The sequence below is a fragment of the Dreissena polymorpha genome, chromosome 8 (assembly GCF_020536995.1).
Source record: "Dreissena polymorpha isolate Duluth1 chromosome 8, UMN_Dpol_1.0, whole genome shotgun sequence".
Taxonomy (NCBI): Eukaryota; Metazoa; Mollusca; class Bivalvia; order Myida; family Dreissenidae; genus Dreissena; species Dreissena polymorpha.
Genome location: NC_068362.1, coordinates 84,140,928 through 84,164,550, shown reverse-complemented (window position 1 = coordinate 84,164,550; position 23,623 = coordinate 84,140,928). Strand labels below are relative to the sequence as shown.

General features: G+C 34.6%; 1 protein-coding gene across 2 annotated transcripts in view; it reads right to left on the bottom strand.

The window, feature by feature from the left end:
- LOC127842282 (uncharacterized protein ZK1073.1-like) overlaps positions 1-23,623 on the bottom strand; it is a 107,426-nt gene that overhangs the window by 49,288 nt on the left and 34,515 nt on the right. For both annotated transcript variants that reach the window (XM_052371718.1, XM_052371719.1), the window contains exon 5: positions 371-433. In XM_052371718.1, coding sequence (XP_052227678.1) covers positions 371-433 — 63 coding nt within the window. The remainder of the gene's footprint in view (positions 1-370; positions 434-23,623) is intronic.

Genomic DNA, 23,623 nt, shown 5'->3' with positions numbered 1-23,623 from the left:
ACATTTTTAAATGGTGGAAAAAACGAAATAATAAACCCAGCCCACTATAGGTTTTAAAACCGCTTCTCAGTCAGAATTAAACATTAATCATCACTTAAAATTCACCAGCTAAAGCATCAGGATTTCCAATAGAAGAAAGTTTGCAGTGTTAATTAATAGCATACTACTTGAAATAGGAGACTGCCGAGAAATATAAACGAAACTTGCCAAAATTGATGAGAAAATGTTATAAGACCAATTACATGAAACTCAACGTCTGAGCCTGGTACAAAATGTAGAGGATTTTTTAGCTTAATTTAACCACTACCACCCCAGAGGAGAGGGAGGGGAAATATTCATGATAACAAGCACAAACACAGGATTTGCTTACTCCAGCTGGTCAAGGACACAGACCAGGTCTTCTCCAAGACTCTGCAGGCTGGGAAACGTGTAACTGAAACAGAAAACAAGGTCTGTTAGTATGTACACACACTGGACATGTGTAACTGAAACAGAGAACAAGGTCTGTTAGTATGTACACACACTGGACATGTGTAACTGAAACAGAGAACACGGTCTGTTAGTATGTACACACACTGGACATGTGTAACTGGAACAGAGAACAAGGTCTGTTAGTATGTACACACACTGGACATGTGTAACTGAAACAAAGAACAAGGTCTGTTAGTATGTACACACACTGGACATGTGTAACTGGAACAAAGAACAAGGTCTGTTAGTATGTACACACACTGGACATGTGCAACTGGAACAAAGAACAAGGTCTGTTAGTATGCCTGTTCAGCGCAACACTGTTCCAACTCTATTTTTCAAAATTGTTCAGGAAGTAGAAAAAACTTGCCCTTATGTATACTATTTGAGATCCAACACATTTTTTGTCTTATATTACTTCAACATATCATTTCAATATGTTACTCAACATAAATGAAATAATATTACAAACTATAAAAAAGATATTTATCATTATTGGAGTTATAACAGTTTTCCCACTATAAATTTTAGCAATTGGGAACTTTTGTTTGGTGCAAAACTGTTCTAACTCAAGTTAGAACAGTTTTCCACTTATAAAATTAGGTTGTTTGGTAATAACATTTCAGTGCAAAACTGCTTCTTGGTTATTTTTCTTAAAAAAGAAGTTCTCAAACATGGAAAATGAATAAATATTTCCAAATATAATAAAATCAAGGGTCGAAACAAATACATAACAATACTGTGAACATTTTATATCCTTAACAATTTATAACATGAACTAGTTTCTATTTGAATTTCATAAATCATATACTTAATATATTTTTGTTGTACTTTATATATCTATACCATTGTATTATGTGAATTTTGAGTAAGACATCAAACTTGGAATGGACATCATTTTTGTGATTTTCTCAAACAAAACTGTTTATTTCATGTTCTAAATGTTTTTGTTTTTAAATATTCTATCTATAGGTTTAGTATAATAAGAACTTTTCCCTTAACAGTAATGGCATTTTTATCAGTTTGAATGTTGTTTTTTTAAATGCTTTCATGCTTGCATCAGTTTCATCTTTTTATGATAGCAAAAATCCAATGAAACACTGGTTTCAAAGTAAACTCAATTTATTTGATGCCAGTCGATTTGTGTCTTATTTTACTTACATTTTAGTCTATGGTTGATGTCTTATTCCAACTTCAAATATAAATATTTTCTTTCATTCCTTTAATTTTAACCATTTTATAGATTCATCCACATCAATATATTGGAATTTAAGAAATATTGTTCTATACATCTTTAGTAAGATGTATCAATGGTGTAAAAATTGTGTTCATTTAGGATAATCTTTTATACATGTACTGAAGTATGAATTACTTTTTTCGGCGTAGCTGTTTAACGTCACATTTGACCTTAGATGACCTTCTTTCATGATAGGTCCGAAATGAATAAACCCGAATTGTGAATTGGCTAATAATACAAAAATCACCGTAAACATTGGTAGTCTGGTTCCCAGACTAAAACATTGGATGCATATCATTTGAACTGAAATATGAATATATTGTAAATTACATTTAAATTACAATAAATCAAAAACTGTCATGACACAAAACATCCTCTTAACATTACATCGAAATGATTCTCCTTAGTTTACGAAGCAGTATAGTATTAATCACGTCTTTTCAATTAAAAGAATCTATTGTTTACATGCCGTAGCAGCCACACTAAACACTACAAAAACAGGCTAGATTGCACTTTACCGGTACGCAGTTGTTTACCACTATCGACAAAGCGGTGGTTTGGGGGCGGTAGCCCGCGATTCTAAGGAAATATATTCCAACATTATTTTCATAGTATTTCAGTGGCGAATATGTTTTCTTTTCCTATTGAAACAAATGTATTACTCAGTCAATTATGAAAACCTAGTCATTACAATCCTTATTGACAATAAAACATACAATTTCACCTCTTCTTGTTCTTCATTTGTATTTGTTAATACATTAAAATATATTATCTTATTATCACTCACTACCTTCATTAAAATGCATGGTCGCTTCATTCCATCTCCTTTCACTGGTTGCAAACATTACAACATCAACGCCTTATACCTTTTAAAGATATTTCTTGTTTAACTTAAATAAATAAGCTATGGACATTATGATTGTGGTGTTTGTTCTTGAGTCATTCTACATTTTCAGACATCCCAATTTTAGACAAAAAATAATTATGCTTCGTGACTTATTTTCCGGACCAACTGGTTTTCTTCCATAATTTTTGGACAGTTAATTTTAAAATGCCATTTTACCAGAATTCTTCCCTTTTGCGCTTCTTGTGAAACTTCTGGTGATCATGCGTTATTACAACCGGATAAAGGTAATAAAACTTGGCAGACAAATGCCTTAATGCATTATGTCCATTACATTTGCGTAATTGGGTAAATAACTTTGTTTACCGGTAATAGATAATGGTTTCACCCAACAGCTTAAGTAAATCATATAAAAAATAATGTATACTTTATGGCGTGGTATTTGACAAGGACGTGCTGTCATTCATTTAAACAATTGACTCTTACACGTTGCATACCGGTATCCGATCGTCAATTCAATGTTTTTAGAGTGTCTCTAAATTTTCCGAAACTTGTATATCTGAATATTATTTTAATTTAAATATTATTTTTAAATGTCCGAAAACTTTTAAGTAATTACGGTATTTAAAATAAAACTATTTTTCAAATGCAGATAACAATTTAAATAACTGAACTGAGGCTACACTTTTTGTTTAGTGCATTGTTGAAACAATGTAAGTGAGTGGTTAATTTTCCAAAAAAGTAATGAAGCTAAATACTTGATTGTTTTTATCATCAATGAATCAAACCTTATTTCACATTAATTGTGTAGTCACAAGTGTTATTTTGCATGTTCGTCTATGATGTATATTTTCTCTAAGGAATCATACGACTAAATATTTGAAACTGTTATTTTGAGTCCCAAGATATAAGAAGTAAAGCACTGACGACTTCTGCGAAAAACCCATTCACAGTGGTTAACACAATGATAAAAGCATCATGATGATGAGGCTAGTGATCTTGAGCACCATATATGTTTTAATGTTTAATGTAACAAGCAAAGTTTACAAAGTAATTTTGGTAATGAATGAATGCAATTAATATATTTGACTTAATTTATGGAAAAAGCACAGGTTTATCTTGGTATGATGCTATTGTTCTTACTGATTGGTACCATGCTCAACAATGTGACATAGATGTATTACAGTCAACAATATTCCTATGCAAATTTCTCACCAATATTGCTAACAATCAAGTTTATTCTTAGGACAATAAGTTGAAAAACCAAAATAGGAATTTGCATCAAGGACACATTTTTTAATTCTAAACAAGTATTGCAAGAATTATTTTGAACCTGATATATTATCCCCAATGTCCTTGGTCAGGCAATATTACAACTTGAGCAAAGCAAATCTTTTGTGAAAACTGTTTTTGAGAATAAATTGTGTACAAGCATGAAAAGGTCATTATATGACTTAATGCGACAGAATAAAAACGGTTTCTTAAAAAATGCCTACATAGGAAAAAAATGTGTGAACACAAATTAAAGCTAACTTCAAGGTTCCATAACTCAAGAAAATGTCTGACTGCAACCTGCTCTTATTTAAAATAAGGATAACCATAAAAACAAGAAATATTAACTAAATGTACTGCAAACCCCAAAAATGTGATTTAATTCAGACATCTTCATAGTCATTATGTTTTGTTGATTTCCAGCCAGTAATTATGGAGAAATAGACTAGCAAGATACTTCTAATAGTCCTACTTCTACTGCTACTACCTAACTACTACTACTAACAAAGTAATAATTATAATTGTAATAAAACTGATAATTTTTAGAATTAATTAATTTAAATAGTATTGTTATTATTGTTACCAGTATTGTAATGAGATACCGTTTTTAATGGTATTTAAAGGTTTAAAAAACACATTCAAAGTGTAAACAATTGCTATGGATATAAATGTCTAATACAAATTCATGTATATAACAAAAGTGACACCATAGTTTTAGTAGGATGTCATTATTCAAACAAAGTATACTGTGAAAATTAAATCTACGACAGTATTGCACTGAAAATGTAAGTGATTCTGGTCATTTTCTTATGTGCAACACTGTTCCAACTCAAGTTGGAACAGTGTTGCACTGATCATTACAGCTAAATTGAGTTAGAGCAAAATGCCAACTGGCCCTTTTTGGCCCCAATTTTAAGAATTTTGTTGAAATTCATTTTGAATAATGTGTATTTATTAAAACCAGTTACAAAAATATAAAAATGTCATTTTTGTAAAAAAATGGAGTTAGAACAGTTTTGCGCTGAACAGGCGAGTCTATACACTGGACATGTGTAACTGAAACAAAGAACAAGGTCTGTTAGTATGTACACACACTGGACATGTGCAACTGGAACATAGAACAAGGTCTGTCTGCATGTAAAACACTGGAGTCAAATAAATGTATGAAAAAGTTAGCTTAACCCTTTACTGCTCAGATACCCTTTTTGACCCATTTGTAGCCCTTAAATAATACAAGTTAAGCCCTTTCTTAATGGAATCAAGTTTTAAAAGGCTACATTTCCAATCCTAAGATACTGATGAGCAGCAAATAGCATAAAACCTGAACAATTACGTTACTGGCAGGCTGTTCTGGTTTTATGCTTGTTGCAAAGCAATATTCACTTTGCTTCTGAGTGGGAAATGGTTTACATGTACATTACAAGTTAACCATAATTCAATACAATTTAAAACAAGGGACAAAATTGTCACAAAACCAGGTTTTCATTGTGAAAAAAAATCTGATAAAGGGAGAAAACTCAAACTGAACTTTTGAAATGAACAAACAAAATTAACCCCCTTTGTAAGTTTGTTTTTTAAAAAAATCTATTTTTAGTCGTGGCGAACTTGACATTGGAGATATTGACGTGATTCTTTCGTGCGACACACCGTCCCATGATGGTTAACAAATGTGCCAAATGATTTTAAAATCTCACAATGAATGACATAGTTATGGCCAGGACAAGCTCATTTATGGCCATTTTTGACCTTTGAACTCATAGTGTGACCTTGACCTTGGAGATATCGACGTAATTATTTCGCGCGACACAACGTCCAATGATGGTGAACAAATGTGCCAAATGATTTTAAAATCTGACAATGAACTACATAGTAATGGCCGGACAAGCTTGTTCCGCCCGCCCGCCAGCCCGCCCGCCAGCCAGCCAGCCCGCCCGCATTCGCCAATCTAATAACCAGTTTTTTCCTTCGGAAAACCTGGTTAAAAAATCATGGTTGAGCTTGAAACAATAGTATTTAATACAATTTTTTTAACAGATACAACAGTATGAAAAAGATAAGGGCCCGACCCTAATAAATAAAGAGTGCCATCTTGTCACTAAATACGCACTTCCACAATTGATATTGTTTGTCTGCATGTTTGTTTAATATATATGCAATTTTACAAAGTCAGTCAATAGTGCTGCAAAATCATTTATTAATGAACAGATATAGAGCAAGAGATTGCCAAGCAATATGGTCCCCTACCGGCTCCACCATTGTCAGATTATTTTTTTAAATATATTTGTTGCCATACAAATGTAGGAAGTTATCACAGCATCCAGAAAACCACCATTTTCAGCAGTTTTCCTAGTCTATTTGTTGCAATAGCAACCAGAATTTTTGACGTAGGAACAAAATTAAATGACATGCATTGAATGTCCATATCACCATGATCTATCCATGTTTCAAGTTTCATGAAAAAATATTAAGAACTTTTAAAGTTATCGCAGGATCCAGAAAAGTGTGACGGACAGACTGACAGACAGACAGACTGACTGAGAGTGCGAAAACCATAAGTCCCCTCCGGTGAAACTGGTAGGGGACAATAATAAACCACTCCTACTTGTATGAAGGCCATAGAAAGTATGATTGTTCTAACAAGAAAGGTCTGTGTAACTATCAATGCCATGCTTTCCGGAGGTTTAATGACATGCAGCAAGAGAATCTCCAGATCAGCCTACCTTAGGCGCAGTCCGGTCAGGAGCTAACCTGTCCACCATAAAATCACGCAAGGTTTTGTGATCTAACCCTTTCCCCCATAAGAAGCAAAGTGAAAATGGCTTTCGCAACCAGCATAAAAACAGAACAGCCTGCGAGTAACTCGCAGTCTGTTCATGTTTTATGCTGTTTGCTACTCATCAGTTACTAAGGATTGGAAACAGAGGGGGCAATCACGTGATGATCAAGATAGCAACGTCCATGCTGAGGCCGGTATTTTTCCCTGTTTTATACCCCTTTAATTACTTGTATTATTATTTAAATTCCGCCCACTTTCTAGCCATATTAGCAAGAAAGTTACTGACGTTTAGTTCATATTCTACCACGGCACGTAACTTGTTTTCTATATACAAAGAAGGAAAATAACTGTTGGATATTACTCCGATATACCAACGGAGATAAGTATGACGTCACTTGGATTGTCCGCGCACTGTTTATGTATGAAGACGAAGTCATTTGATTGTCGTTGTAAGGACGACGGTTTGCGAAATAATCCACAGGTAACTGTTGGTTATTGCGGTAATAACCAACTGTATGTCGTTCCGATGCAAAAACTGTTATCAAACCACTCTGGCTACGCCCTTGTGGTTTAATTCCTGAACTCCATACCATTGGTTATTACCGCAATAACCAACGGTTATCCGTCAATTATTTCTTAAGTAATATTGGCTCTATATCTCGACTTTACTCGGTGCAAAATTTCTTAGTGGGATGACCTAATTAGGGCTCCACTAACAAAATTTGCAGGGAGCAAAGTCGGGATACAAAGCGAATTAAAATACGAAATAAACGCTAATCACTTTTTAGCTGATATGGCTGGAAAGTGAGCGTCTTTAAACAATTGAACAATAGTAATTAACGGTTTAAAAGGGCTTTAAAATATCTGTCTTGGCGTGGATGTCGCAAACTTGACTATCACGTGATTACCCCCTCTGGGAAATGGAGCCTTTAAAAGTTGAAATAGGTAGGAAAGGTATTTAATTAAATATAACATTCTAAGGGACTACAAAGTCTTCAAAATACGTATCTAAAGGTAAAGGGCTAATTAAAAACTGTAGGTAGCTCATCATCAAAATGCACTCAACATTGACTCAAAACTCACATATGGCAGCCTTGAAGTTCCAGAACTTCCGAAATAAAGGAACAATCTACGAAATTAAGTACAAGCATATTTATTACATTCTTCTACTTCAGCTTTGTAGTGATATTGTTTATACAAAACACACAAGGCCCATGAATGATCCATAAGAATGTGTGATTGTTAAATAAAAAGTTTTTTTTTTAAGCTTTATATTCTGAACTTGAAAATGTGAAGTCAAACACATCTTTGACTGTTCCTTACAATATTGAGATTAATGTTTGATGTCAATAAGAAGAATTGGTTCAGCAACGATGCAATAATGTTGATTTTCGGATCGATACCATGTCCAATATCATACCACATACAGGGAAAATTATTATAGACTTCTAAAGATCACCTTAAATGGAACATTGCTATTTCATTTAGTATCAACAAACAAGACAGCATTCTGTACAGTGGCTTAACACCTTATTGTATGCATGTAGAAGCCGACAACTTGACATGTGCCCCACTTGTTGCATACAGACTGAGTGATAATCTTCAGCACCATTAACCTTGGGAATTCAATTGAACTTGTTTTGCACATTTAACTTTTTTTACTAATAGCCTTAGAGGCACTATCACCTTGTGTGACAACTCCTGTTTCTGCATTAATTGCGCACATGGCGATAGTAAAAACCAGGCTTCATGAATAGAATTATCCTGTCACATATAGCTGAGGTCCTCTCAAAGTCTTGATATATTGATACCCGTCTATTCCCTCTGCATATCAATGACTTGGGAAGATGCCTATAAGAGACTTACGTGGAATCAGCTGGAATAACTCATGTGCTATATAGACTTATGTTATTTATGACATGCATATCCTACAGCAATCAAATCAGTGCCATAACTCACTTGCTGTCTTTAAACCTGTCTTTTACTTTTAACCAGCATTGAATTAAAATGTGAATGTCATAATATTTTTATTATAAAACTAGAGCTTTGTCAAAGACGTGACGAATACCCCCACATGCCGCATTGACACATAATATTTTGCATGTTGTCTTCACAAAAAACAGCGGACACCATGCTCAATTTTTAAAACACACTAAGTAGAGCTGCAACGATTCGATCCGATTCATCGAAAATCGATTCGAAATGCTTCGATTCGATTACGATACCAAACCCACCAAATTCGATTCGATTCTTTAATATATATACATATATATACATAGATACGTAAAGCACGCTGTATTCTGACTATTGATATGGGAAGGTGAAGGTTTTATGTTTACCTGTAATTACGACCCGTGCGATAGGTTGCTTGTTACTTTAGTCATCCAATCAATAAGCGCGTTACGGTCTACTTTCGGAAAAAGCGTCAAAATGGCTGAACAAGTTGTTGCCGACAAATCTAAATTATCAGATGCGCCTAAGAAGCTAAAATCAAAAGTGTGGCAGTATTTTGGGTTTCGGGATGGAAGCCCTACCGATAAAGCAAAGTGTAAACTGTGCTTCACGGATGTGGCGTACGCAAAGTCCGGCTCAACCACTAATCTAATGCAACATGTCAAACGCAAACATAACATTGATTTAGCAAGACTAAGCGGTCGCACAAGTGCAACTACTGAAGTCGCGAGCCAGAAAAGTAGTTCTATTTCTGTTGGAATTTTGTTTAGTTTATTAGAGAATGTGATTTGTCCTACAGGTAACAGGTGATGCTGTCATGTCACAATGGTAGACATGCTTATTGCGGTTTTGGGTAAAAGTAATATGTTATAGTACTACCATTCAACTGATTCCAGATACGTTCTTATGATTATTTATTTATTTTTTATATTATTGTGTAATCAACACAATCTTCTAGTCAGAAGTTTTTATATTAAAATTCCTAATTTGCTTTTCTTTTTTATGTGTTTTAGGCCACGACTTTTTTTTTTATTGGTTTACAAAAATAATTTTGAAAATGGTCCATCGGGCGGTCGAAAAAAAAAAAAAAAAAAAAAACATTGGAAAAATAAGTTAATACTAATAACATCAGAACAAAGACATCATATCTTTTATAACCTTAACACAGAGACGAAAAATCTAATTATGCAATGAAACACATCTATATCTTCAAATGAAATGAGTCACCTAAAAGCACCTTTTGTAACATCAGGCAATTTTAAACACTCCATTAAATGACATGCGTTCTTCTCCCATTAAAACGAAAAACTGCGCTTCATTTCCGTAATTCGATGCGCACCATTACGCAATGCGATGCCCGTTGCATAAATCTTATATAAGATAAACTACTCATACACAAAGTATGTGTTTGCTCCTTTTGGACTTATGACATCGTCCATGAAAAAAATCGAGGTAGATCGATCCCCGCGTCGTCGCGGTAATGTTTGTTAAAGTTGTTGTTGTCATGAAAACTCGTTGATTTACAACGCAACACGTCTTTATTAAACTGACGCGAATTAATACAATCATATTTGTCAACTTGGCTTTTGCTTTATTTTGATAATTTAATCCAAAGTTTAATGTTAGCAAGTGTTTTTACTGGAATTGTAAACAAGGAGCCAGTTAAAGTCTTCCGAAAATGTGCAGTCTGTGTGAATTGACAGTTTGACGTCATCAAAGGAAAGCCGCTTGCTGTCTGAAGCAATAAAGCGACAAATTTCGCGCCGACAAAATTGGCTTCCTTTGTCTAGCAATCAACATGCCGAACCAATCGTGCGTTTGTTTCTCAATTGCAATCCTCCAATTTAATAATAGCACGTGCATAGCTCCGCCTTCGAATCTTTTGCAGAGAACGGAGGCGGAGTTTAACGGTTAATTGAGCTAGTATTTTTAATACGCAAGTTGAGTTCCGATTTGCCGAAATTACTCGGCCCTAAACATTAAAACGACAAATACATTTATCAATGATTTTCCGAGATATACCGATTTGTTCCGATTTCCAAACTTTCTGTACAGTTCCTATAAACTATGGCGGACGTGTTTACAAAATTCCTAAACACATATATCGTAAATAATGGCAGTGTTTTATTGGATTATTTATACTAATTATCAAATTGCAAGGTAATACTTTTTATCTACTATAATATCGGGTATGTTTAATATAATAAACATGTTAAACAATATAGTTGCGTCACAGACTCGGAAATAAATTTTGATGCGGTCGACATTTTACTGACGCTGATTTTCCTATTGTCTGTAATTAAATAAATTTTGAGAAGTGCCCATAAAAGGACTGGTACATACTGTGTCACATTGAAAAATATCCCGATCTCTGTAATATATGTGAACCAATCGTTGATTGTACTTACTTGATTTTATTCGCAACCGTACTCAAACCGGATCGGTTTTTTTTCTCGTTTCGCTCGTTTTTCAGTGCGGTCGGGAATAAAATATATAAAAAAAAGACGATTTTCCGATTTTATTTTTTTTCCCATTTTCCAAAAATTAGGGTCGGCGGTTTTGTAAACCAACAAATATAAAAGTCGTGGCCTTATTGAAATCACATTTGAACAGAACTGCTAATTTTGAGGCATAAGAGTGGATATGTGATAAAACTAGGTTTGAAGATGAATCGAATCGAAAAAATCGGTATCGGAGTGTCTGAAATCGAAATCGAATCGAATCGAGCTGTTGGTGAATCGTTGCAGCTCTAACACTAAGTGACCCCTTGACCTAGTTATTGACCCAGAAAGGCCCATGTTCTAACTTGGCCTTAAGATCATCTCCATAAAACTTCTGATCAAGTTTGGTGAAGATCGCATGTAATCTACTTGAATTAGAGAGCGGACACCATGCTGAATGTTAAACAAGGGCTGTTTGTAAAACATGCATGCCCCCCCCCTATATGGGCTATAAGTTGTAGTAGCAGCCATTGTGTGAATACGTTTTTTGTCACTGTGAACAACGGTGGTGGTGGTGGGTGGGTGGGTGGGTTTTGGGTGGTGGTGGTGGTGGTGGTGGAAAATTAAAATATATTACAAGGGAGGCAAATGCTGTAACAAAAAGAACATGCATAAACGGTAGTTGTTTCCCTTGTTTGAACCATGCTAAATCCTTAAAATGCCTATTTCCAGTAACTGTGACCTTCACCTGTGACCTTTGACCTAGTGATCTCAAAATCAATAGGGGTCATCTGCGAGTCATTATCAATGTACCTATGAAGTTTCATGATCATAAGGCCCAAGCATTCTTGAATTATCATTATCTTCGAAGGGGGGCAAAAAAACGCAATAAGTAACCTTGTGACCTAGTTTTAGGCCCGGAAAGGCCCATGTTCACACTTGTCCTTGAGATCATTTAGATAAAACTTGTGACCAAGTTTGGTGAAGATTGGATGAAAACTACTTGAATTAGAGAGCGGACAACATGGTGAGTTTTAAAACGCACTAAGATACCCCGTTACCTAGTTTTTGACCATGCATGACCCATATTCAAACTTGACCAAGACATCATTTAGATACAACTTCTGACCAAGTTTGGTGAAGATTGGATGAAAACTACTTGAATTCGACAGCGGACAACATTGTGATGTTTAAAACACACTAAGTGACCCCTTGACCTTGTTTTTGACCCGGCATGACCCATATTCAAACTTGCCCTAGACATTATCAAGAAACAAATTCTGACCAATTTTGGTGAAGATTGGATAAAAACTACTTGAATTAGAGAGCGGACAACATGGTGAGGTTTAAAACACACTAAGTGACCCCATGACCTTTTTTTTGACCCGGCATGGCCCATGTTCGCACTTGACCTACACATCATCTAGTTACAACTTCTGACCAAGTGTGGTGAAGATCGGATTTAAACTACTTGAAATTGAGAGCTGACATCATGCCAAATGTGTAAAACGTACTAATCAAGGAGACCAATCTTCTGACCAAATTTCAGGAAGATTGGACAATAAATGTGGCCTCTAGAATGTTAACAAGATTTTACTATAGCCATAATATAGCCATATAAGGAAAAAAAAGCCCCGCCCCCTGGTGGCCATGTTTTTAAAGCAACCCAAACCATTTTCAAACTCAATAAAGATATTTTTGAGATAAATCTTCTGTTTCATAAAGTTTCGTGATGATCGGAAAATAAATGTGAGCTAGAGTGTTAACAAGGTTTAACTATAGCCATATAGGGAAAAATGCCCTGTCCCCTGGCAGCCATGTTTTTCAACCAACCAGTATCATTTTCGAACTCGTCCAAGATATTATTGGGAATCTTCTGACCAAGTTTCATGAAGATTGGACAATAAATGTGGCCTCTAAATGAGTGTTAACAAGATTTTACCATAGTCATATAAGGAAAAATGCCCCTCCCCTTGGCAGCCATGTTTTTCAAGCAAAGGTTACCATTTTTTAACTCAGCCAAGCTATCAGTGGGACAAATCTTCTGAGCAAGTTTCATGAAGATCGGAAAATACATGTGGCCTCTAGAGTGTTAACAAGGTTTTACTATGCCATATTAGGAAAAATTCCCCGCAGCCTGGGGGCCATGTTTTTCAACCAACCGTCATCATTTTCGAACTTGTCCAAGATAGTATTGGAATGAATTATCTGACCTAGTTTTATGAAGATAAGACAATAAATTTGGCCTCTAGAGTGTTAACAAGATTTTACTGTAGCCATATATAGCCATATAAGGAAAAATGCCCCGCACCTTGGCGGCCATGTTTTTCAAGCAAATGTAACCATTTTCAAACTCATCCAAGATATCATTAAGACAAATCTTCTGACCATATTTCATCAAGATTGGACAATAAATGTGGCCTCTAGAGTGTTAACAAGGTTTTACTAAAGCCATATAAGGAAAAATGCCCCGCCCCATGATGGCCATGTTTTTCAACCAACCGGCATCATTTTCTAACTCGTCCAAGATATTATTGGGATGAATCTTCTGACCAAGTTTCATGAAGATTGGAAAATAAATGTGGCCTCTAGAGTGTTAACAAGATTTTACTATAGCCGTATATAGCCATATAATGAAAAATGCTTCGCCCCTTGGCAGCCATGTTTTTCAAGCAAAGGTTACCATTTTTTAACTCATTCAAGATATCAGTGGGACAAATCTTCTGAGCAAGTTTCATGAAGATCGGAAAATACATGTGTCCTCGAGAATGTTAACAAGGTTTTACTATAGCCATAAAAGGAAAAATGCCCCGCCCCCTGGCGGCCATGTTTTTCAACCAACCGGCATCATTTTCAAACTCGTCCAAGATATTATTGAAATGAATCATCTGACCAAGTTTTATGAAGATAAGACATTTAATGTGGCCTCTAGAGTGATAACAAGATTTTACTAAAGCCATATATAGCCATATAAGGAAAAATGCCCCGCCCCTTGGCAGCCATGTTTTTTAAGCAAACGTAACCATTTTCGAATTCATTCAAGATATTATTAAACCAATCTTCTGACCAAATTCCATGAAGATTAGACAATATTTGTGGCCTCTAGAGGGTTAACAAGGCAAATGTTGACGCGGCACAACGTACAATGGGCAACGGACAAAAAGCGATCACAAAAGCTCACCATGAGCATGTTGTGCTCAGGTGAGCTAAAAAATGCACTAAGTGACCCCGTGACCTAGTTTTTGACCTGGCAAGGCCAATGTTCAAACTTGGCCTTAAAGGGGCCTAACACAGATTTTGGCATTGTTTGAAGTTTGTCATTAAATGCTTTATATTGATAAATGTTAACATTGGGTCTAAAAATCTCCAGTTAAAAAACAAGAAAACAATTAAAGAATTAAAAAAAAGTTACCCTCAACAGGGCTCGAACCACTGACCCCTGGAGCCATGGAGCAAAAGTCTACTGCTCTATAATCCACTAGACCATCGGCGCTCATTCCATCACCATCAAATTTTTTACGTTATATATGCAATCCTCGTAGTATCAAAAAATACAATGACAACAACAGAATTTTCCAAATTATTCAATCGTTTCGCGTTGCAACGCTTTATAATTTCAGGTTTTTAAATCGTCAAAAGATGCACATAATGGATATTTTAGAGCATGGTAAATGTTCAGTATTACTGTTTCCTCACAAATATCATAACTTCAAGGAAAATTTGTGAATCTGAAACATTTTTTTTCAATTTTGTCAATTTAGCAAAGCGTGAAAAGGCCCCTTTAAGATTATCTAGATACAACTTCTGACCAAGTTTGGTGAAGATTGGATGAAAACTACTTGAATTGGAGAGCGGACAACATGCTGAATGTTTAAAACGCACTAAGTGACCGCGTGACCTAGTTTTTGACCCGGCAAGGCCCATGTTCGAACTTGGCCTAGACATCATATAGATACAACTTCTGACCAAGTTTGGTGAAGATCGGATGAAAACTACTTGAATTAGAGAGCGGACACTTAATACAGACCGACCGACAAGTTCACTCCTATATACCCCCCTAAACTTCGTTTGTGGGGGTAAAATGACAGCACTGAATTGCAGCAGTATGTTTTGTTCATTTTCTTAAAAATTTGATTCTAAACTAAATTACAGCTCACGCAAACCAAAACATTTTTATGTTTTCAAAGTTTCTCCGCATCCGAAACGAGTATTCATAGGCATTTTGCAGTGACACATAATGGCATCGATCTGCAGAACCACGCCGCGTCTTTACAAACCGTGATTTGCAGAGAAGAAAAATTTGCAAATATTGATTGTATACAAATGTTTAATAATTTTCAGTATTATAAAGAGATACAGATGATACGCTGATATGCTTACGTCTGCGCGATTGTGTTAAATTTTGTCAGCTTCTCTGCATACTTCATACCATTGGGTATCAAAACAATGATTGTGTAGGTCAGTAACAATATTGAAGAAGCTTACACAGTTTCATCACATAGTTTAAACCCATAGATGACCTTGGAAATCCGACTTCCTTTAAACATAAAAAACTATATTAATTTTCATTCCATTTTCTAAAATACATAATGAGAACCATACCAACATACACAGACTACAAAAATATAAATAATGTTTACCATTTTAATAAAAACTAAAGTAAGTTTTCTTGTAAAAAGATTACTTTCACTTCGTCCCTATGCTCAGAAAATCACTTGTACATGTTGCATCTATAAATTAAAATTCACACCTTGCTGCAGATGATAAACGCATTTTCAGTGAGAATAATGCCATCCTGATTGGGCTGCTATTTCGTAGCATTTTAAATATTTTAAATTCATTTGATGGAAAAATGGCAAACGTTTGTCATAAACAATTCTTGAGCAGTATTGAATATAATTTGCGTTTAAAATAGAAGCCGTGATAATACAGAATGAATTGTTATTTGAAAAGTTTCAAGCATTCTTTTTTACACTAAAACATTAAGCAGTGAATCGTTTGATTTGATGGCATGTTGTTTCATTTCAGACTCTACATGCAGTTTTTCAGATCATAATCTCTGTGCAATATCAACCAAACTTGTTAGTTTCTGAACATGTGTGCTACTGAAAAGAGCCGTCTAGATTTATTTTATGGCCTAAACAAGCCCAAAGCGGTTACAACAAACAAGCACTAAGTGGCTACATTATATGGATAATGTACGTTATGCTTTTTTCCATATTGGGATTGTCCGGCTTAGATGGTGGGCAGCTGTGAATGTTTTTGGTCTGGACTTGAATTTTCAGTTATTCAATGAAATTCCAAGCTTTTGGCAAGCCAATATTCAGATGAAAGTATAAACAATTTTATTATCAAAAAGTTTGTGTGCTGAAACAGGGCGAAAAAAAATTCTTCGCAAGGGGCCTCTTTTTCTATCACTTAACCAAAAAGGCCCTTTCCCCTTAAGAAATGTCTTTAAAATCATGCATTTCTTTTCTAAATTTCCAATCTATCTCAGGCCCTTTCCCCAAAGTTGGTGTTTTGGCCTTGTGTAAAGTATTGAGCATAGTGATATAAACAATAATATTACAATTGTACATTTTTATTTGAATCTGACTGTTGGTGATATGACCTAAATGTTGAAAGCAGTATTAACCCTTTACCACTAAGATACCTATTTTGATGACTGTGTAGTCCTTTAGAATTAAAGTTAAATTTAATTTTTAAGTCCTTTCTTACTAGATTCAAGTTTTAAAGGCTTCATTTCCAACCCTTAGATACTGTTGAGTAGCAAACAGCATATTACCTGAACAGGCTGTGAGTTACTCGCTGGCTGTTCTGGTTTTATGTTGTTTGCAGATAACCATTTTCACTTAGCTTCTTATGGGGGAAATGATTAAAAATTAACCAACCAACCAATAATTATTCTGACAAGAGTTTAGTTAGTATAACATTGAAGTTGTTTAATACTCACAAAATGTTTGCCATGTTTAAGGTAACATTTAATTGTGAGAACTAAGTATATATTTGTAAGATATACATTTCATGGTTAGACATTTTGTTATCACAATTTCAAAGATGTGATGGAATATTATATTTAACAGATATTTGGTTCTTTCAAACCTATACAAATATTATTGGAGCTATTCTCTTTCAATTTAAATACAACAGATTTGTGCTACCGTAATTACTCTTAGAAAACTTAGATACAAAAAATATTCACAAAATACAGGTGTCCGAAAACTTAGAGTCGAAAATTGAAGTGTCCAAAAATATTGTCAATTGTATCAATGACTACCGGTAAAAGCACACACTTGTAAAATACCATGCCGTATAGTATAAATTACAGTTATATATGTTTGCATTGAATTTTAAATAATTTTAAATTCTTAATTTATTTGACAAAAAGTTACTACAAGGTTGTACTTTGACCAAGGAGTTCAAAGATGAGCATGTGATGAACCTATACAGATGAGCATGTGATGAACCTATACTCGCTAGTATGAACCTGTTATTAACGCAATAAAAAAAGCAAACTATGATTTCTTTGTTTGTTAATTTCCGATAGTTGTTGTCTAAAACCTTCCTTTGTTCGGAAAATTTGTAATAGGGTGCATCACACTTTGAAGCGTTTAGTATTTGTCACAGTTATTTTACTGAGAAGTGGTAGTACCATTGCGGTACATAATTGAACTGTTAATTGGCACAACCTCTGGTAATTGTCATAACACTTATGATATCGGGCAAAACCATTGTTTAATAGCGGTTTACAAGGTTATTTACCCAATAACGCAAATGTAATGGTCCGTTGCCCTCAGGCATGCACCTGCCATGTTTTATGATGTTAATCTGGTTGTAAAACCCCATGATCGAAGTGTCATTGGATAACGAAAACAACCAAAATTTGGTAAAATAGCGCTGTACAATATACTGTCCGAAAACTAAGAGACATTAATTATGGACGAAAATGCGTTTGTTAGAAAATTAAGAGTCACAAACATTAATTATTTTTGCTAAAAAAGGGGGTGTCCGAAAACTTAGAGTGTCCGAAAACATAGAGCAATTACGGTAATTATTATTTCTAATTCCATTATAACTATATCAAGTGATGTGTTTCAACAACACACAATTGTACAGTTTTTTTTTTCATGTTTCTGTGAACATTTTTCTCGCCAGTCTTTGAGTATCAAAAAATAAATAAATTGTTGCCTTATGCTAATGCAAGAAACATAAGAGATGGGATCAGACAGCCATTTCTTAAACTCTGACACACCTAAATGACAGTGATAACGCATAACTTGAAGTCATTGTATTTCCCAAACTTGGCAGCTAAATGGAAAAGCAAAACCTGCATAATTTCATGTGTTTTCACAACAAAAAGGATTGTTGCTGTCAACAGTTAATCACATTCTTGGCAGTTAACAACTATACATAACGGGTTTCATCACTTATTATGTACATGCTTTATGAGACGCCACAGAACGTAATATAAAAGTCGTGGCCTAATCATTTTCCATTTCCAAGTTAAGAAAATGTTAATATGCCCCTAGATCTGGGGGAACAGGTTACATGCATGTGCCCGGGCAGTTAAGTGTCATCAAAGATTAGCCTGTGCAGTCCACTCAGAAGAGACTTCCTTTTAAAAAAAAACCATCAAGGCAGAAAGTGTCGTCCATGCTTAGCCTATGTGCACTGCACGAGCTTATCTGGGACATCACTTAACGCACATGAATTAAACCTTGTTTGCAAGTGTATTTGAGTATTTATTTGCAGCTCCCAAGACTTGAAGTATAATGTGAACTAAAATAGCCTTAATGTTCAGTTATGTACAAAGTGCTTCTATTTTGCATAAATAGTGAAGAAGCATGTTTGTTTTTAGCACAAAAACCAAATTCTACCATAAACAGACACAATCCAATCTTTGTAAATACAACCAATTAATAATTTGTCTATATGGTAATATCTAAATTATAAATCAAAATTAAAAACTTACTTAACAAAATTTTTAACAGTACACATTTTTTTTTTACGCAGGACAATATCATAACCCATAAGGTTTGTGCAGATTCAAGACCATTATTTCTATAATCTTCCTTTTTTTAAATACCACACTGAAAGTAAAACTACAAGGGTTCTTTCACGATTTATCAGATGGCTATAAATAATACCGCTCCAAGTTCATGTAAAATCTCCCATGATGGCCCTGACCTAAATATAATACTACGAAACCAGTCCAAAGGTGTATTCACGAACAGAATTTGAAAGATGAGATCACAAACACAATTTGAAAGTTGATATCAGCCGATAATATGAAAAATCTAGTCTAGTAGGCAATGCTTTAATCCATCATGTCAAGTTTCTATGGCTGCAGTGTTTTAAAGGATTAAGCCACCAAATTGGTGTTTATGGTGACAGGCTAGTATGTTAATTTTTGTAAGAAGATTATATGTGTCTTGTTCTGAGAAAACTGGGCTTAATTCATGTGCGTAAAGTGTCGTCCCAAATAAGCCTGTGCAGTCCGCACAGGCTTATCAGGGACGACACTTTCCGCCTAAACTTGATTTTCGGTAAGGAGGGACTAACTTGAAACTAAAAATACCATTAAAGTGTAAAGTGTCGTCCCTGATTAGCTTGTGCGGACTGCACAGGCTAATCTGGGACGACACTTTACGCACATGAATTAAGCCCAGTTTTCTCAGAACAAGACCCATATGTAAAACAATCCCCATGTTGCCCACCACAGCTTTCATTTTTATTTGCAAATTCAGGGATTTTAAATGTTCATTGTTTTTAAACATGTAGACCCATACAAATTTTGGGGCGGACATGGGATGGAAATTAGGCAGAATTGGGACGGAAACAATTGTTTCCGGGCGGAATAGAGGCGGAAATTGACTTTTTTCCAAGCGGAACTCATTAGCAATTCCGGGCAGAAATAAGACTCGGGCGTAAGTTCATACTTATACATTTCTCTGGGGCGGATTTTCTGACTTAGGCAATTAACTCGGGTGGAATTTCATACATTTCTCTTGGACAGAATGTTGGACTTAGAAAACTATTGATAAAGAATTTCAAAATGGGACTTAGGCCACAACAAATTGAAGATTTGTTCTACGGATTTTCGCTTCTCAACGATGGAGCGAGCGAGCGAAATAAAAATAAATTTATTTTTATTCTACTTTTAGTTAAATCACAGGCGAGCGAAAAGCGAAAAATAAAAAATACATATATTGTTTATGTAAATTGATATATTTTGCCAAACTAATGTATGATATCAGCAAAATACCAGTACAAGATCATTTAGTGTTAATATTTGAGTAACAAATGTTTGTACAAATAAATTCAAAAAAATCTCCAATAACTGACTGTTCTGCTTACTCACAGCAGGTAGTGATTACTTAAATTTTACATGGTACACTGTAGTTTTCATTATCCAAGTTATATAAGAAGCTCAGTTTTCTGTCAATGATGGTTTAATAACATGAAACAGTAAATAATACAATACATATCAAGCATAAGCAGTAATTTTTGTTCGCGTCATACTTTACAGCCTGTGCCTTTTTGATTTGGGATTAAGTGCGATAAACCATGAAATTGGGAAAATTGAATCAATATTATTATGATTATAAATAACAGTATATCAATTGTAAGTGCATGTTTAACTGCTTTCTTAAATGTATATTATAAAGTGCTAGGGCATTAAACTGCTGTATGATAAAATCAATAAAGCAATTGAGTTTATTTAAAAGTTTGACTTATTTTATTTTCAATTTTTGGCGAGACTTTAGAAGAAATGTACTTTTTGCTATTGGGAAACAGCTTTTTTTACATTTTGCCATTTTGACACAGCCTGTAAGAGGCTGTAATTTTGGGCAAAAAAACCCCACTGATATGAAATATCTCAAATGTGTATTACCGGTAGTTCTAAATATCATAGGTTATGGTATAATACAATACTCGATGCATTGCTTTTGTAAGTTTAGCACTGTTAAAATTAGAAATGAGAAGTTAAAGCTTTGTAAAGTGAATACATTTATCATAATTTCCTAATGAAAGAAAAATAAAAAATGGGTAGTTTGATTTTTTTTTAAATGAAAAAAGTCAATCAAATCCCAGTTAAGATGTCCAGAAAGTTTCTTCACTTTCTTACTTATGTTAAAATCATGATTTTTGGGGCATAATTTATACCGTAGACCTAGCCATAAACAGTTTGAACTAGTAGATAGGTGGCTCGATAATATATAATTTATATTATACTCGACATGTTTTGTCCAGTTCAACGGCGACACTCATTTGCATGTTATTTGTTTATATTTTGCTTAATCAATACCAACAAGTTTATTGCAGATTTTTACCAATTGTACGCCTACTGCCGACATTTCACATCCTGATGTAGATGTTGTTGAAATATAAAATCACTAAAATCATCTGAGACGCAATGAGTTATTGTCCAGGGAAAAATTAACATTCCCACTTGTGTCTATGGCCGACACGACAATACAGACGAAAGCTGCCATTTTTGTAACCATAAACCAATCTAATAACGCAAAGCGTTTTAATAGTCTATGTCGTAAAATATGCAGGCTAAATTAAACTAAATCATTTAATAAATAGGTGCGCAGCAAATTTGTTGCTGCTGGCGCAAAATAAAAATAAAAATATTTTTATTTTGTTTTTAGATTTTCAGGTGCGGCAAATCCATCGAACATTTAATCAATTTGTTGTGGCCTTACAGATAATTAAAAAACAGAGTTCTGATTTCAGTTTCTAAATGGTTATTGTAGGAAACATTTGCCATACACACGGTAAACAACATTAACATTCAATTCATACAATAGTTAACCCATGCAAAAAAGGCTGAAATGAGCTTGAAATGACACAAATTTAAGGCTGGAATGACTCTGAAAAAATGGGACTAATCACAAATTCAGCTGCAAGTTTTCACTCCTTAAAATTTGGAGGAAAATAATTAACTAAGATAAATACTGTTCTGGATGAAATTTATATATATTATGGCTCAGGCTTATTTTTATAAGACCTTATAATTAAATCACCTCAGTGCTCCAGCTAGGCCTTAATCGAAGGGCGCCGCCCCCCCCTCCCGAACCTCCACCCTGCCCCCCGAACCTCCGCCCTGCCCCCCCCCCTCAAATTTTTTTTATATTTTTTTTACAGACATGTATGATAATTCATTAATCTCTTATAACATTATATAAGCAGTGCTCCAGATAACATGCGTAAAGGCGTAAAAACGAATTAAAATTTCTTAAATAGCGATTTAGATTTAAAATCTTTGCGTTAAGTTACGCATTTAAAAAATAAAACACGAAACCGAAATTTTCGAACGTGCGTAAAACTTCCAGTAGCAAATTATGTATGGTAAACATTTCATCCCGGTTCTGGTTCGTCTAGGCGCTCAATTAAAACTACGACCTTAAATCAACGTCACTCAAGCGTTTGCTGTGAGGAAGAGCCACACTTAAGAAAAGTCGAAAGGCCAAACGGTCTCGATTCTGTTCTCCTAGATTTGCAGGCCAGTCATTACTGTTTATTGTGCCTTTTTAATTACACTTATCGTAATTTTTATACACTTATACACAAGTAATACAATATATACCTATTCAAAATGCCATTAAAATTAAATGTTTAATATAGTTTTTGATATGACTTTAACGGCGACCAACAGGCCATTATGACCTGTATAAAGCCGAAGTGTGAGTGACCGTTTTACAGAAAAAAATCTAAATGGCCGACTGAAGCGGTGTTTTGAAGCGTGGAAGGCAAAAACGCCATTTCAGTGTCAAAAGTCCTCGCTGCATGCATTTTTTCAATTAGATTCAAATACCCAAAGCATGGTTTCGTCAATAATTGATGAACTTATAAGCTCAAGCATAAATGACTGCGAATCTAAAGCACCCAAAATTATTTGGTAATATATTGTTTAGAATTAATTTTATAAATAGGGGGTAAAATAAGAATTTATTTTTGAAATAGGGAGTAAATAAGAATTTGACCAAATTTTTATCTGGAGCTCTGATAATGAGTTTAATCCTTATTGTAGACATTATATTTGAATGGTTTAATAATAATGGGAATAATACAATTATTTATAACATATAAATTAACATGCAATAGGAAGCATTCCAGAAACACCCGCGCGCTAGAACGTGCCCTTTTCACGAAATACTGCGCGTCGAAAGTGCCCTTTTGACAAAATACTGCGCGTCGAAAGTGCCCTTTTCACAAAAAAGCCCCCCTGCCCTTTTCAAATCCTAGCTGGAGCACTGCACCTTGTTATGATAATTTACCTTACAACATTTAAAGTACATGTAAAACTACTATGTATTTAAAATATCTTTTAATTAGGGGTCGTAGAACAAATTTAATTAAGGGCTGTATGACATTTGAAAATTGTTGTGAAATGCAGTACATTTATCCCTGTTTAGGCCAGAGTTTTATTATCTTCTGTTTAACGGGATTTTTTTGCGAAAGTTTGAGTAGTAGGAGGGAAAAAAAAAAAAAAAAAAACTCAAAAAAGTTTCCTAGGAAAAATAAATAAAAATAAAGCATAAAAAAAATATATATTTTTGGAAATTACTAAAAACAGTTAAAATAACTATCTGTAAACTTGCCTGGTATAATGCCAGACA